Below are 17939 nucleotides of genomic sequence, written 5' to 3' on the forward strand. Positions count from 1 at the left end.
CCTCCGACTGTTCGGCCACCTGGTCAGAACAATCCCACCTCTGGAGCCTGCCATTATACTGAAGGAATCATCCCCCTACTGGCCAGGCCCAAGAGGAAGACCGAGAACCAGGTCATCCAACCAGTTGGACAACGACATACACAACCTGGGACTCAACACCACATCAGCCTGGGACCTGGCCTAGAATAAGACGGCGTGGAGATCCATTTGACTCCCTCGCCCTGGTGTCCTACCTCAAACACCTCCTCGTCCAGTAGTCGTGTTCCAAACACGATCACCCCCTCCGTGCTGACCAGGGGATTGTCCCCTCTCAGTAACTCCAGAGTCTGCACCTTCTCACAGTCCAGGTACAGGGTGACTGACTTGCCCTCCACACTGTAGGCTATTCTGTGCCACCTGGACAGACAGAGAGGTAGAGATGGATTAGTACAGTGTAGTGATATCTTTATAATGCAGAAGTAGCAATATGAAGTGTCAGGTTGAATGTAGGTCACTTGGGTTCAGTTAGAAGGAGGCACCACCTGTATGCAGTATTCTGAGGAAGGGTTTTCTAAGGTCAAATGCATTGAATCACATTGTAGTATTTTACAGGGTCAAGTCAAGCCATTGACCTTGTATTGTGAGCCAAGAACTCTATGGTACTAACGTGATCTATGTGTGTCCTCTATGGCTCCAGGACACTTAGGGTCAAGCACATTGTGTGAGATGCGTGTGCCACGTTTAAGTATGGCCAAGTGAAATCACATACTGAGGAAACTGCATATTTTGGGTCAGGTAACGGTGATACCCAATGGCCAACCAAATGATACGATGCAGGTGAATCTCACCCAATCATGACAATATGTGTCAATCATAAATCAGGGGCTACAGAGTTCGGGTTTTGAGAAGAAGTCCCCGTCAAGAGCCAAGGACATCAGGCCAGGGTTAGTACCTACTTTCCATCAGCCAAGTTGATCTTCTTGAAGATGGGGTAGAGCTCCGGGGAGGGCTGTCCCTGGTGGTCTTCGTACAGGAAGACAGGCGAGCGGCCCACCTCCAGCCCCAGCTGCTGTACACCCTGCCCATCATACACAGACAGCAGGAAGAACTGGGTGTCCTTCTTTGCCCTCACTGTTGTCATCAGGGAGAAGTCCACAGGGAACAACGAGTCTGGGGGGGAAGGAGGAACAATTGTTGTGGATGATATGGTTGACCTTTTCTACTCTGTTGTTCTCTGATGTGTTAAAATAATGTTGCTCACGACACTGTTTTTTTTGTAAAAATACATAACTTCTTCAGGCTAGGGTCTATTTTTCTCCACTTCCTGTCTGACTGACGTGTCCAAAGTAAACTGCCTGTTACTCAGGCCCAGAAGCCAGGAAATGCATATAATTGGTACCATTGGATGGAAAACACTTTGAAGTTTTTAGAAACTTTAAAATATTGTATGAGACTATAACACAATTGATATGGTAGGAAAACATCCAAAGAAAAACCAACCAGAATTTTTTGGGGAGAGCCCATGCTCTTACAATGGAAAGCATAGGGGCATATGCAATTCCAGTTCCCAGATTGCAATTCCTATGGCTTCCACTAGATTTCAAAAGTCTTTGTTCAAGGTCTCAGGCTTGTTTCTTCCCAATCGAGGAAGAACTTTGAGTTTTAGTACTAGGAGCCAGAGTTGGATATCAGTCTGTACGCGTGCGATGAAGAGGACGCGCACATGATAATTTTGCTTTCCTAGTGAACATACTTCTTTCCGTATGAAATATGATAGTTTAATTACCTTTTAGGGTACCTGAGGATTAAATATAAACGTATTTGACTTGTTTTAACAAAGTTTAGTGGTAGCTTTTTGTATTCCTTTCTCTGTATGTTAAACGAGTAGATTACTCAAATCGACAGCGCCGACTTGGAATATAAAGAAGGGTTTTATCTAACAAAATGACCATACATGTTGTAGCTGGGACCCTTTGGATTGCAAATCAGAGGAAGATTTTCAAAAAGTAAGTGATAATTTAAGCTCTATTTGCGATTTTATGAAGCCTGTGCCGGTGGAAAAATATGTTGATGTGGGGAGCCATCCTCAAAAAAATCGCATGGCATGCTTTCGCTGTAAAGCCTATTGTAAATCGGACAATGCAGTTAGATAAACAAGACTTTAAGCTTTTAACCGATATAAGACACTTGTATGTACCTAAATGTTTAATATCCATAATTGTTATGATTATTTATTTGAATTGCGCGCCCTCCAATTTCACTGGAAGTTGTCGACAGGTGTCCTGCTGGCAGGATGCAATTTCTGTATCCAATTAAATAATATTCAAGTCAGTCATACAGTCATACAGTCAGTCATACAGTCAGTGATACGGTCAGTCATACAGTCAGCCATACAATCAGTCATACAGTCAGTCAAATTGTCAGCCATAAAGTCAGTAATACAGTCATACAGCCATACAGTCAGCCATACAGCCATACAGTCATACAGTCAGTCATACAGTCATTTAGTCAGCCATACAGTCAGCCATACAGTCAGCCATACAGTCATACAGTCAGTCATACAGCCAGTCATACAGTCATTTATACAGTAAGCCATACAGTCATACAGTCAGTCATACAGTCAGCCATACAGTCATAAGGTCAGTCATACAGTCAGCCATACAGTCAGGCATACAGTCAGTCATACAGTTAGTCATATAGTCATTTAGTCAGTCATACAGTCAGCCATACACCCATTTATACAGTTAGTCATATAGTAATTTAGTCAGTCATACAGTCAGTCATACAGTTAGTCATATAGTCATTTAGTCAGTCATACAGTCAGCCATACAGTCAGCCATACAGTCAGCCATACACCCATTTATACAGTTAGTCATGTAGTAATTTAGTCAGTCATACAGTCAGTCATACAGTTAGTCATACAGTCAGTCATACAGGCAGTCATACAGTTAGTCATACAGTCAGTCATACAGTCAGTAAATTAGTCAGTCATACACTTAGTCATTAGTCAGTCATACAGTGGAGAACACAGTAGGTGTTGACTGACTGTATGGCTGACACACCACCCTGGGGACTCCCACACTGGCAAGACACACTGCCCCTCCCAAAATAACAATATCACACATCTGAACTTCAATGAATAATAATAATGGCCTGTGCTACTACACCCTAAGAACTACGCCCATGGAGAAGAGGGAGAACAGTCAGGTCCGTTGTGTTACAGTGAAGCTTAGGATTCACTGCAATTACCACACATACACCATAACCCAGACACATTGGATGTGAACTACATCTCTACAGATTGTTGTTACCTGGGAAGAGCTGTTTGGTGGGTGCACTGAGCTGGATCTTCTTGTCTATTCTATAGGCCATGTCTGTCTCCTCCATGTCCTTCCTGCTGGTGCAGAGGCCAGCCTCCATGGACACCCCCTCCATGTGGTCCGACAGCTCCAGCACCTGCAGCACATCGATGGGATCAGCTGCACACGAGAGAGAAGGAGACACGTCAGTACACAGTGATACAATAACACATACTTCATATGAGAAATATGATGTCTTCACACCTTGTACTGAAACTAAAGCCAAGCGAACAGATTTTTATAAGCTATCTGTCCAAATTTCTGTTCAGTTCCGCTTATGATATTCAGACATTTGAGGGAAAAACTAAATCATCATCATTTTGGACCTTAGGATTCTCACAGCAGCTGTAAGCATGTTGTTTTCAACCAGTACAGTCACCGATATGATATTTGGCTGTCTGGCTACACTTAGTGGTGGAAGGCTGTGTTCTTTACAGCAGAGAGAACTGCCAGTTCGGAGGAGCTGGTGGGAACCTGTGTGTGTGTGTGTGTGTGTGTGTGTGTGTGTGGTGAGGGGGATTAGAGGAGACAGAGACAGGCCCACTCAGTGCTGAAAGCAGCAGTCCTGCAGGTGGCCTTCTGTTCCGGGGCTATTATTATGGGATCCAGCCATGACTCCGCCTACTGTATAATCCTGCTGTACACTACACACTGGAACACACCTGACAGCTGACACCTGCCTAGAGCCAGCATCCCACAGCAAGACACCTCTCTCACCATCTCTCCCATTCACAACGTTTCACTGGCATGTGCAATACACATTTCTCCAGTTACAATGTGTTTATCAGGAATAAACACAAAGATAACTCTTTCAGAAGTAACATGGGAATAAAAGATGTAGGAGTATGTACTAGTTCACACTGCTGTGTGTTCACCCCTTCGGTGATAATTAAAACATGCCTGTAGTTTATTTACAGTTGGCAGTCAATTAGTCATTTATTTTGATTTTGCTAGGTAGCCTTAGCCAGCTCTTGTCAGCTGGCTGTACCTGTGCCAAAAGTATTTTTCTTCCTACAGCTTGTTCTTTTTAAACAGTGAGCCAACATGTTTTCAATACTTTACTTCCCTAACTGATCAAAACTCATTTTCTCATGCTCTCTCTCGTTCCTCTGCAGCAGACAGATGAAAAGCAATATGTTGGAACATCGAATCGCAATAAAATCGCAGTATCGAATCGCAATACATATAGAGTTGTGAAAATCGCAAATCATTGTATCGATACCTAAGTATTGTGATAATATCGTCTTGTGAGGTCCCTGGCCATTTCCAGCCCTAACACAGACACACACACACAGCTTATGGGGAGACTGGCAACGCTGGCAACGCAGAATTGAGCATTCCAGCCATTTAAAAAGAGGATCCTAAATTGAAGTTGCCCCCTGTAGCTCTTTCTCTCCCCTCCTCTCCCCATGCTACACTTTCTACTTTTCTTCTCTCTGTTAATTAAACATGTGGTGAGAATTAACCAGTGCCCACTCGCTGCTTGCAGAAAAACACCCTGTTAGCTTTTATGGCATTATTTATTTGCATAGCAGAGACCTTTTATTCACAGCAGCTCAGATCTCACCCACAGAGCACCCATAGAATGGTAACAGGCTGCACTGTAAATAGGTTAAGCTGTGAATTAAATCCAGACTGAGTCTGAAACACAATGGAAAACATCAGGTACTGATTTAAAGGTCCGTAAGACAAAGCAGCTTAAATTCTACTTTGATATGGGAGTCATAAACAATCCCTATAAATGATTTAATTACAGGAGTTGCTGCTTGCTCCTAACAAACACAACTGTCTGAGCGTACGCACACAGTGACAGCCTTACAGCCTTACTCATGCTGATGCTCATTCCCACAGTCCTCGCCTGCCCTCGCCCACACATAGACATTTATGATGTCTTTTCAAATCCAGCCTAATTGCCCTGCCGTGAATCAAGAAGTAAATACCAGTGAATAATTTATCAGGTCAAGCTGGTCACACACACACACACACACACACACACACACAGGTCATAAGGCAATGATGTTTTGAACAGCCAAAACAGCATTTTAATCTGCAGCAGCATGGGTCTAATTACGACAGGCCTTTGGAGTGCTGTGTTACAGACAGACTCAAAACAACAATAACTCAATTACTCAGTCTTGTCTAAACTATCCAATCCCAAAGGCTCTTTAGTCCAAATTCTTCAATCCTATAGGCTGTCTTGTCCAAACTATCCAATCCCAAAGGCTCTCTAGTCCAAATTCTTCAATCCCCTGGGCTCTCTTGTCCAAACTATCCAATCCCAAAGGTTCTCTAGTTCAAATTCTTCAATCACATGGTCTCTGTTGTCCAAACTATCCAATCCTCAAGGCTCTTGTCCAAACTATCCAATCCTCAAGGCTCTTGTCCAAACTATCCAATCCTCAAGGCTCTTGTCCAAACGGAGCATTTCCATGTAAAGGACCCATGAGCATCAACATGAAGTTCATAGGAGCATATCACTTTGGGTGTCAAATGAAAGCTAAGAGTCTATATTTTGGGGAAATGAGGCATAGATACATTTTTCAATCGTTTTTATCCTAAAAATTAGGCAAAAGTAAAGACTTTGATTTCTTGTCAAAGATGTTTCTTTGGAAACATCTAGCAAAAAAGTCTTAAAATGTATTAGAAATACATTAAAATGCAATAAAGTTGACGTAAAGACCACTTCCAACTAATATCAATATTTTGTCTTGTAATTCCATTACCAAGAACCCACATATCTTTAAGATAGCACAGTACAGTACATTACAGTACAGTGAGTAGAGCACAGTAGAGTACACTACAATACAATCCAGTAGTATAGTACAATACAGTACAGTAAAGAAAAGTAGAATTATAGTACAGTAGAGTACAGTATATTGTACTGTATGCTACTGTACTGAACTATACTCCACTGTACTCTACTCTACTGCACTGTACTGAACTCTACTCTACTGTGCTGTGCTGTGCTGCGCTGTGATGTCCAGGAGAATGTAAGGAGAATGACATTCATATTCGTAATTCTCCATTTCTGAGTAGTATAGATCAGGGACCCATGATGTTACCGTATTTAAATCCACTTCACAAACTGTAGTTCAATAACCAAAATATATGTTTTCAAACTCAAGGTGCCATGTCATAGTTGACATCCCATTCTTTCTGCAAACATCTTTGAATCTTCATTTGGAGCAGACATTTTTGGAAAACGTGGTCGCATTAAAACGTGGTCGCTGGAAATTGTTAAATGCAGTCCTTGTGCATAGAGTTGTTTGGCATAAAAATATTATGTAAAGTATAACTAATGTATAACACAACACAGCATACATAACCAAACATAACATCCACATGACTAATGTACAGAGAGCCTTCTATCTGACCTTTGACCTCAGACAGGAGTCTAAATGTGCAATGCCATGTGGGAAAACAATGAGAAGAGCAGGAGAAATTCCTCTTCTGAAAGAAACAATCTTCACAATGAGGTGCCAGACACACACACACACACACACACACACAAAGATACTCCACAGAACTTTGTTACACATAAGGTCAGAGTTCAGCCATACTGTACATATTTTCCACTCTCACCAAATTCCAGCACTCATCTAGCGAGCATGGCACTGAGTGTACAGCACACATCCCACGTGTGATATATATATATTTTTTTTAAATTGAACCTTAACTAGGCAAGTCAGTTAATAACAAATTATTATTTACAATGACAGCCTACACAGGACAAACTATAGCCAAAGACTCAGAAATATTCAAATGAATATGAAACATCCAACTATTTTGGACGGCAATCAATACAAATGCAAGAGATGGAATCCGATATCTGACAGAGACCAGATAATATCTATCATTCTGGGAACAAGAAGGAAGGAATTCACCAGTGAGGGGATAAAAGGGATATAACATCCCAACGACCACAAACAGACAGAGGCTAATCAAACACAGCAGTGACACAGATGGACGGCTGAGTGCTAACCTCTCACCCCCACCACCCTACCCCTCCCTACCTCCTACCCTACTGTCCCAGAGCCACCATTGTTCACACAGTACAGCAGCTACAGTTGCTCCATGGGGGAATTTACACAGGCCTGGGGAATGTTCCTTCTCCTCCTCTCCTTTCCCCTGGCCTGGTGTCGTAAAGCATCCCTGGGCGAGCAGAGCTGTTGGCAGGAGGCCATGTGAGGTCTGGAGCCGCCCCAACATCAACAGTGATTGACTCCTCAGGACTGGTGCTGTCTGTCATCTACCTGTCTGTCCTGCAGCGATGCTTCCTTCACCAGCATCACCTGTCTGAATCTCATTAGACCTCCTAATAATCCTTACCTCACTTTACCTGTTGGAGTCATTACGTGTAGAGTGTGTTTGATCTCCCTAGCTTGGACTGAGTCAGTGATATATATACCACATCTACCTACATTACACTGGAGTGATGTGAATTCTACTGTATGTGTGGTTGTGGCCATGCAGAAATAGAGATAAAGGAGTGCTTTGTTAGAACAATATGCTTTCCAGTGCCGCATAAGGTCAGAGTTCAGCCATACTGTACATATTTTCCACACTCACCAAATTCCAGCACTCATCTAGCGAGCATGGCACTGAGTGTACAGCACACATCCCACGTGTGACATTTGGGTCTTCTTCCTCCCGTCTGTGTGTCTCCTCTTCTGGTCCTCCCTGCTGTTCCCCTCCTCTCAAAGACCATGAATCACTCAGCCAGTGTGTGTCTGAGAACAACATGTCTCCCCTACGGCAGTTAGTACTGTCCTCTCTAGTCCTCCTCTCCTCGGCCCTGGCTGACAGACAGAACAGGCCTCGGTAGGCCTCACTTAACACAGCCTCGCTCACAGAGCTCCCTCTGTCCACTGCTAATGTTACACAACAATAGTGTGATAGCGCGATGCTACATGTACTGAACACCCTTCACATACGTCCTGCAGGCAGGAAGATTGGCCACTATCTCCACATATCTATCACACATTGGCATCATTTGTTCTCAGTCCTCGACGGCTCTTCTGAAGACACTCTCAGCAGCTTCATAGTGTGCTACTAAACCTCTCTCTCTTTCTCTGCATACAACTGAGCACCACAACCTCTACCATGCATCATGCATGAACATACATGTAATCAGAGTGGTCTCTATTCAACCTCTTCTCTGAAGACATTTCTTTCCCTCTGATATGAGTCACACACCACTTCCACTCCTGGAAAAAAAAAAGGCAACAATTCTAACATTGTTCAAACACAATCACGCCTATGAACGGGGGATTTCTCCATCTGAGCATCAGGGCCGTACTGTTTAAAAGCCCATTTAACCAATTGTGTTATCAGCGTTATTCTGTGAGTTGAGGGGACTTCAAAAGGCCAAGGATTTGAGCTCATGTGTCAAAGTTTGTCTACTCAACAAGTTCTGCTCGAAGTGAGCTGAACTTAAACAAGCTTGTTGAGTAAAATGACTATTATTACTAACTATTATTATCATATTTGTTGGTTGATTTTCAGAATTATTTGTTTCAATACTTGTTTTTGCATGTACATTGATTTGTTGATTAATATTATGCTACACAAACATAAATAACATACATATTTTTCTAAACAAATCTAATCTGTTAGTAGTTGGATTTATTGCATCTGAGATGACTGAGATTGTCATTATGCCTGAACTTGTAGCCTGAATTGGGTCCACTGCTGTCCACGCGCATCGCGGTATAGGTCACCCATCTCCTCCACAACCCAATTTGGAGCTTATACCCCCGGGTTTCAAGTCAACTCTCTCATTTTTCATGTGGCTGACATTTGGTAATGTTAAATAAGGGTGTAATGGTCAATATTTTCTTGGCATTTTGTGATAATTATTGTGTAGGTTCACGTTCTACCAGTACGGCGTACCCCCAATATTTATTTATCCGGGACGCTGTTCCGGACCGTACCAACTTACTTTCACCCCTGGGTGTTTTTTTTTTCTTTCTATTGTGTTATTGACTGTACGTTTGTTTACTCCATGTGTAACTCTGTGTTGTTGTTTGTGTCGCACTGCTTTGCTTAATCTTGGCCCGGTCGCAGTTGTAAATGAGAACTTGTTCTCAACTGGCCTACCAGGTTAAATAAAGGTGATTTTTTTTTTTTTCACGGTGCAGTAACAAACTTGGCTGAGGATATTTCCCAGAGCATCACACCCTGCGCTGAGGAAACCGTTCCAGTTGCACTGGGTGTAATGTGGGATCGTTTGGGATATGCATTAGAGTTTTTGTTTGTTTCAACTACTTTGAGAGTTTCATTGTGCCTGCCTGAAGAGCCAGACAGAGGGGCCAGGGTCTATCCAACTGATTCAATTGCACCAACTATTTGACAGAAAACAAATTTGAATCCAGATATGATTTGGTGTTCTGTGTGATGTTTTGAGATATGCAGATCGCTCTGCCTTTATCTGCATATTACGCAGATGTTACCAGATGTTTAAATATGGAAGTCAAGCCTTTGTATATGGACACAGGCCTTCATAATCCTACATAATCCTTTGCTTCATCCTTTTAGCATGCCATGTTGCATTAAAAGTCCTCAGTGATGTTTCTGCATAACAGTTGGTGATTGGTAATAAGTGAGAACAGATTAATGGGCAGTAAAAGTGAGGAAACGAGGGTCAGGAGAAAATGTCTAGAACAGCACAGACAGCATCGCTCAGAACCTCCAAGAGGGGCTAGAATTAAAAATCAAATGACCCTAAGACTAACCTCTGACCTCTATAGGTCATGGGTCACTGTGGTGTGGACAGCAAAGGTGCTGAGGCGAGGGGAGGGGGAACAAAAGAGCAGGGGCACGCCAGAAACATGCTCCCACACCACCACACACACTCATGTCCACATCCATCAACTTTAAACCACATTCTAAATATAGTTTGAATAAGCACTCATAGTCCTACTCACACTCATAGGCCTACTCACACTCATAGTCCTACTCACACACATAGTCCTTCTCACACACATAGTCCTTCTCACACACATAGTCCTACTCACACTCATAGTCCTACTCACACACATAGTCCTTCTCACACACATAGTCCTACTCACACTCATAGTCCTACTCACACACATAGTCCTTCTCACACACATAGTCTTTCTCACACACATAGTCCTTCTCACACTCATAGTCCTACTCACACACATAATAGTCCTTCTCACACACATCGTCCTACTCACACACATCGTCCTTCTCACACACATCGTCCTTCTCACACACATAGTCCTACTCACACACATAGTCCTACTCACACACATAGTCCTACTCACACACATAGTCCTTCTCACACACATAGTCCTTCTCACACACATAGTCCTTCTCACACACATAGTCCTACTCACACACATAGTACTACTCACACACATAGTCCTACTCACACACATAGTCCTATTCACACACATAGTCCTACTCACACACATAGTCCTACTCACACACATAGGCCTACTCACACACATAGTCCTACTCACACACATAGTCCTACTCACACACATAGGCCTACTCACACACATAGACCTACTCACACACATAGGCCTACTCACACACATAGTCCTACTCACACAAATAGTCATACTCACACACATACTGTAGTTCTACTCACATACAAAAACATAATAGCAAACAACCCACGCTATAAAATCAGGTCAATAAACATTGTGGTTTGTTTTGTGCCTCTCAGTCTGTGTCGACTACTCAATCTGCTGCTCCGTCCTTGTCTGTCCATTTGTCTGTCTATCATCGGCCTGTCTGGGAAACCCACTCTTCACTCACTTTCAAACAGAGAAGGAGAGATAGGCTAGAGGAACGGAGGAACGGAGAATACGATATGTCCACTATCAAGTGAACGGGGTTTGTTAAAAGGTTTACATGGAGAGACAGAGGAATGTGTTGTGTTCGAAGAATTCTTCCAACACAAATGTGGGACAGGGGCTAGCATTGGGTCTGCTTTGAGTTATCACTGGGGAGCTTGGGAGCCATTCAAACCGTTGGTTGTGTGGGAGACCGACGTGGAATCCTCCGCCTGCTGCTATGCTGCTGAATCCTAGCTCTCCTCTCTCCTACATGCTCCAACACACACACACAATACACACACACACTCCTCCACGCTCCAACAGCTCAGGAACACGGACAGAACATGTGTGAGCCTGACGGATCTGAGCATGTGGGTTCTTTCACTGATGTGCTATCAGTCCATTCTGTTCTGTAGAGTACAAGCTCACTCATAATAACAGTCTCATTCAGGTCGGTTGTCTCTACATTGCCACCTCTTTGCATATTTGTAACAGTGATTACTCTGTGAGTTGTGAATGTGGGTCAGAAGCTAATCTCAGTGGCAAGGCTAAGGGTCAGTATGTGCGTGGAGGAGTGTGTGAGTGGAGAGTGTGTGTTGTCTGGACAGATTTGAGTTTGGTTCCACATCTCCCTTCCTCGCACGTCACCCTGACATTCTTCTAGCTCCACAGTTTGTTCTGCTGATGTTTACTCACTGCATGAGATGAGGGCCAGGCTGGCCTACTGCTGCTGGCCCCATAGAGGAAACACCTGCCCCGGGGCTCTCTGTCCACTATACACTCACAGCACACACACACGGACATACATACACACACACACACGGACACACACACACACACACACACACACACACGGACACACGTACACACACACACACACACAGAGAGAGAGAGACACTTGCACGCACGCACGCACGCACGGACACACACACAGAGACACTTGCACGCACGCACACACACAGAGAGAGAGACACTTGCACGCACACACACACCACACACACACACACAAATACAACAAATTCCAGTCAATTCTTACAATCAATCACTCTCTCAAACATCTTAACATTGAGTTAGCATGGTGTGCAATACCAGAGCTCCCGCAACCAAAACATGCCACTCCCACCCTTCACAAACATGCTACATGCATTGCACATGTGTACTTGTACAGCACAGGAGGTTGGTGGCAACTTAATTGGGGAGGATGGGCTCGTGGTAATGGCAGCAGGGGAGTAGGTGGAAAGTATCAAATACATCAAATGCATGGTTTCCATGTGTTTGATACCATTCCTTTCACTCTGTTCCAACCTTTATTCTGAGCCGTCCTCCAATCAGCAGCCTCCACTGTTGTACAGGCAGTTTCTCTTTGTTCACTCCACTCAGTTGTTGACGATAACTTGATGCATTTCTTGCTATTGTAAAGCTGATTTACTGTGGTTCACGTTGCACTATACCCTGTTAAAGTTTACTACCTGGTGTCAGTGCTTACAGTAATGGACACTGACTGGGCCGTATGAAGAGGATGTTGTATCCCATTTAAAACAGCCAGGCCATCTGTATAATTTGACTTGTATATTGTTAAGATAAGACTGCAGATGGTTCTGGTCAGATAGCTAACTAACTGTCAAGATTCCCTAGGAGGTTAAGATATGATGTATGGCTCTGATAAGGCTTGACCTGGAATAAAGGCCTGTATGACAGGCTGGAGGACACCACAGACAGAGGGGACTGTTCCGTATGGGTCTCTTTGTGCAGAAAGGGCCTCAATCCCCATTCTTCTGAGAGAGGAATGAGCCGTCTACAGCTCTGAAACATAGAGACCCGTAGCTGGGCTGGGGGAGGAGTGCTTCTTCTTGTTCTGTTTCTGGAAGCCAGATGTTTATTGCTTAGCATAGATTTTTGACAGAGATGTTTGATATTATTTACACATATTGGATGTCAGGGGATTCCTATTTCTAACAGTTTTGCAGAAAAAAGGCAAAATGCCTGCCAAGATCCACACCAACAGAACAGGGGACACATGTCTTTGTTTCAGGTGGAGATATTAACAAGCACGTCAGCATCTTTTCATGTTTCAAATCTTTCCATTAGGAACACGATTCCTGTGACAGCGGATGCTGATAGCACTAACAGGCATCAAACTTTCCTCTCCTCTTTTTAGTTCCTTTCTAAAATGGTCCTCTTTTTTCATTGGTTTCTATTTCCCAGGCTCATTTGTAGCGTGATCAAAGAGGAACATGACTTGTCCTCTCCTCTGGGAGTCTGGTGCAGGAACAGCAAGGCGGCAGGATCAAATGGGATTCAGAGAGGGGACTGCACGCGTGAATTCCCCTCTGTCATACTGCCAGGATGGGGAAGGTGGGGGGAGGCAGGGGGGGACACAGGGAGGGAGGAGAATGTAGATGAGGAGGAGATGCAGCATATGAAATCTAAACAAACCCCCTCTTTCCTGTGTCTTTTAACAGCCAAAGAAAAAGAAGAGAAAAGAAAGGAGAGATTGAAAAAATGTGAAGGGGCCGAGGAACAGAGGAGTCACAAACTGTGGACGTGTGCAAGAATGTCTCTCTTCCTGTCGTCAAACATGACTACAAAGCACAGTCTTGATGCTCTCCCAGGCACATGTGAAAACATTCTCCCACTCACACTGGCCCAGTCCACACATTATCAAACACCATCACTTATCCTGTACTGTCATATCAGCACAGTAGAGCAAGACCATACAATTCCCCACAGCTCCAACACGTTCAAGCCATCATACTATTCTCTGACTCACAATATCACCCCTCATTACAGACAACCCAACCACACCAACAAACAACAGGGTCTCAAATAAGTAAGCATTTGGCGGTAAAGTCTAGCCTCTATAATGGAGCACCTGCAAGGAAACAGTCAAATGTTGCAGGTCTAAGACACTGAAAAAAACACTACCAGAGGGCGTAGCTTTATTGCTGCTCATGGCAGGCCTAATAGCCCAAGTGTGGCAGACGTCTAGTTGAGTCCAGACTCTCAGTTCAAACTGTCATCTGAAGTTTTTATTGGTAGTATTATACAGTGCCTTCAGAAAGTATTCAGATCCCTTGACTTTTTCCACATTTTGTTACGTTACAGCCATATTCTAAAATTTATTAAATTGTTTTTTTCCCTCATCAATCTACACACAATACCTCTTAATGACAAAGCAAAAACAGGTTTTTAGAAATTTTGGCAAATTTTTTAAATAAAAAAAACTGAAATATTAAATGTACATAAGTATTCAGAACCTTTACTCAGTACTTTGTTGAAGCACCTTTGGCAGTGATTACAGTCTCGGGTCTTCTTGGGTATGACGCTACAAGCTTGGCACACCTGTATTTGGGGAGTTTCTCCCATTCTCCTCTGCAGATCCTCTCAAGCTCTGTAAGGTTGGACGGGGAGAGTTGCTTCACAGCTATTTTCAGGTCTCTTCAGAGATGTTCAATCGGGTTTAAATCCAGTTTCTGGCTGGGCCACTCAAGGACATTCAGACACTTGTCCCGAAGCCACTCCTGTGTTGTCTTGGCTGTGTGCTTAGGGTCGTTGTCATGTTGGAAGCTGAACCTTCTCCCCATTCTGAGGTGCTGAGCGCTCTGGAGCAGGTTTTCATTAAGGATCTCTCTGTACTTTGCTTCGTTCATCTTTCCCTCGATCCTGACTAGTCTCCCAGTCCCAGCTGCTGAAAAACATACCCACAGCATGATTCTGCCACCAGCATATTTCCTCCAGATGTAATGCTTGGCATTTAGGCCAAAGATTTCAATCTTGGTTTCATCAGACCAGAGAATCTTGTTTCTCATGGTCTGAGAGTCTTTCGGTAACTTTTGGCAAACTCCAAGTGGGCTGTCATGTGCCTTTTACTGAGGAGTGGCTTCCGTCTGGCCACTCTACCTTAAAGCCCTGATTGGCGGAGTGCTGCAGAGATGATTGTCCTTCTGGAAGGTTCTCCCATCTCCACAGAGGAACTCTGGAGCTCTGTTAGAGTGACCATCGGGTTCTTGGTTACCTCTCTGACCAAGGCCCTTCTCCCCCGATTGCTCAGTTTGGCTGGGCGGCCAGCTCTAGGAAGAGTCTTGGTGGTTCCAAACTTCTTGCATTTAAGAATGATGAAGGCCACTGTGTTCTTGGGGACCTTCAATGCTGCAGAAATGTTTTGGTACCCTTCCCCAGATCTGTACACAACCCTGTTGAGCTCTACGGACAATTCCTTCAACTTCATGGCTTGGTTTTTACTCTGACATGCACTGTCAACTGTGGGACCTTGTATACACAAGTGTGTGCCTTTTCAAATCATTTCTAAACAATTGAATTTACCTCAGGTGGACTCCAATCAAGTTGTAGAAACATCTCAAGGATGATCAATGGAAACAGGATGCACCTGAGCTCAATTTCGAGTCTTATAGCAAAGGGTCTGAATACTTATTTAAATAAGGTATTTCTGTTTTTTATTTTTTATAAATTAGCAAACATTTCTAAAAACCTGTTTTCGGGTTTGTCATTATGGGGTATCGTGTGTAGATTGTTGTGGATTTTTTTCTTTCTTCCAATATTAGAATAAGGCTGTAACTTAATAAAATATGGAAAAAGTCTAGGGGTCTGAATACTTTCCGAAGGCAATGTATAATGGCTTCATACCTGCAGTGGCAGCTGAGCATGCCCATAAGCCTGTAATCAGGCCACAAACATAGACAGGCCTCACCATATCTTTGTTATGTAGGTAGAACATGGAGGCATGTTGTCATGGCTCCAGAACTAAAAGCAACAGAAATCAGCTCCTTCCAATCAGGGTGTGCATACACTAATTTTGCAGCTGGTCTAAACCCAAAACCCAAATTCTCGATAATACCTTATTTCCTCCATAGTATCTAATCCTATTAAAATATGTTATATTAATGAGCTGGATCTAGAATATCAAAGGAATAAAGTTAGGCATAAAGGTTAATAAGGAAACTGAAATGCTCCATCTCCATCATACCATACCAATTACACAAGAACAACACTGTGACAAACAACAAAATGTGTTATGAATTAATACATGTTTAGCAAATGGCTCGAAGACAGTTTTTTTTTTATGATGAATAGTCACACCAAGCTCCTTTTCGTGAAGCCTATGTGAGCACCTTTTAAAACAGCTCCATGACAAGAATTTTAATCTACTCAGGTCGGTCAGTGTTCTGTCATTCACCTCCTTCTAAAACCAACATTAAACCGTTTCACAGTAAACCGACGCCGGTCACGAGCAAACGCAAACATAACAGTGTTCCAGGGGTAATCGCTTCCCTCCTCACTCACAGAGAAAACTGAGCCCAACATCCAAATGGATGAAGCATACAAGAATGGACATGGGTTAGAGGACACATTAATATGCAAAAACAAAACGATGCTAAATTATTATGATTAACTTGTAATGAGAGGAATTTGACAAACTGAGGTAACCATCCATCACACACCGCCAATGCGCAGTGACGCACAGAATAGGCTATACATTATGAATAATGCTTGATTTATAAAACTTAGACTTCTTGATTTATACATTTTTTGCTTTACTTTTTTTTTTTTTACTTTAAAATGCCAAAATTACAGCGAGGAGAAGAGTTACCATTTGTATTATTTTAAGGGGTTTAACAAATCATTAAATACTGCTTTCGAAATTAATCCCGAGCCGGAGCAACTCAGTGGACAAATTCAATCCAGAATCGTCAAATATCCAATGAGATCAGACGGAGCCTTTTACAATTACATTATTATGCGGCTAACAAAATATTAACGAGTGCGAAGTTGCGACCGAATTCACACCGTATATACTTTTGTTTGGTTTCTGTTGAAGTGTCCAGAACATTCTATAAAGACATGGGGTAGCAAGTTAACCGAACATGACATTTTGTAGCCTATTATCAACAAAGAAAATGAATAAAAGGGTCCACCTCCCATGTCAATCCATACAATGAAACGATCACTTTGTTTATTAGCAGGTGCATTCCAACATATACTTTACCAGCTTGTGCCGTAGTTGCGTGGAACATTATTATAAGAAATAGCTGTATTCTCCTGCACGCCGCCGTCCTCTTTAAATGGTCCATCTTTCACAGCAGAGACCCCCTTGCCTCCGCCACAGAACTTTATGACACAAAACTTGATGAGAAAGGAGCTACGCAGCCATGCGTAGTGAATGGAAAGAAACCAGTGCGGCGCTAGAACAGTGCACATTCGCTCTGCAGTTTCGCTTGCTTAGTTTTTTTGGAGGATCCTCTCCTCTCTTCACTCTCTGTCCCTCATTCAATTTCTCCCTCTCATCCTCCCTCTTTCTCGCTCCCCTCCCCTCCCTTCTCCTGCCCCCCCCCCCCCCCCCCCCCCTCTCTCCTCCTTTCCCCACATAGGACGGTGTCTCGCGACTCTAACGGGAAAGGATGAAAAATTATGCTTTCAAAGGTCTGGCGGACGCACGTTTATGAGGCTACTGCTGGTAATTTGCTATGTCGCGCCTGTATTACTGATGATCAGTGATCCAGTCAGACTCAGCACTTCCTTTCACCACTACTGCTCTGTGTTACTTGTCATGCTGCAAGATGTTAAAAACTTTCGGTCTGTTACTGCAGGGTATTCAAAGGGTCCGCAGAGTTACTGCAGGGTGTCCGCGGTAATATACAGTAGATATGTTTTCTAAAAGTGGTAAAATAAACATTTTTTTTATTTTTTATAAACCACCCGCAAGTACCAGTTGCGGCAAGTACCACTGGCTGCTGATAAACTTTCTTGACTTGGTCATTCATTTTTGCCAAAACAT

At 43.3% G+C, this 17939-nt stretch overlaps 1 protein-coding gene across 3 annotated transcripts in view; it reads right to left on the reverse strand.

The window, feature by feature from the left end:
* LOC110538970 (collagen, type V, alpha 3a) overlaps positions 1 to 17580 on the reverse strand; it is a 79811-nt gene extending 62231 nt beyond the window's left edge. For 2 of the 3 annotated variants that reach the window (XM_036938396.2, XM_036938397.2), the window contains exons 1-4: positions 17151 to 17580; positions 3291 to 3458; positions 936 to 1149; positions 234 to 396 (exon numbers count right to left, since the gene is read on the reverse strand). In XM_036938396.2, coding sequence (XP_036794291.2) covers positions 234 to 396; positions 936 to 1149; positions 3291 to 3458; positions 17151 to 17235 — 630 coding nt within the window. In that variant the 5' untranslated portion in view covers positions 17236 to 17580. The remainder of the gene's footprint in view (positions 1 to 233; positions 397 to 935; positions 1150 to 3290; positions 3459 to 17150) is intronic. The other variant, XM_036938398.2, reaches the window with a different exon arrangement.
* Between the last annotated feature and the right edge of the window lie 359 nt (positions 17581 to 17939).

This window comes from Oncorhynchus mykiss, chromosome 12 (genome assembly GCF_057628025.1).
Source record: "Oncorhynchus mykiss isolate SJ-2025 chromosome 12, ASM5762802v1, whole genome shotgun sequence".
NCBI classification, from domain to species: Eukaryota; Metazoa; Chordata; class Actinopteri; order Salmoniformes; family Salmonidae; genus Oncorhynchus; species Oncorhynchus mykiss.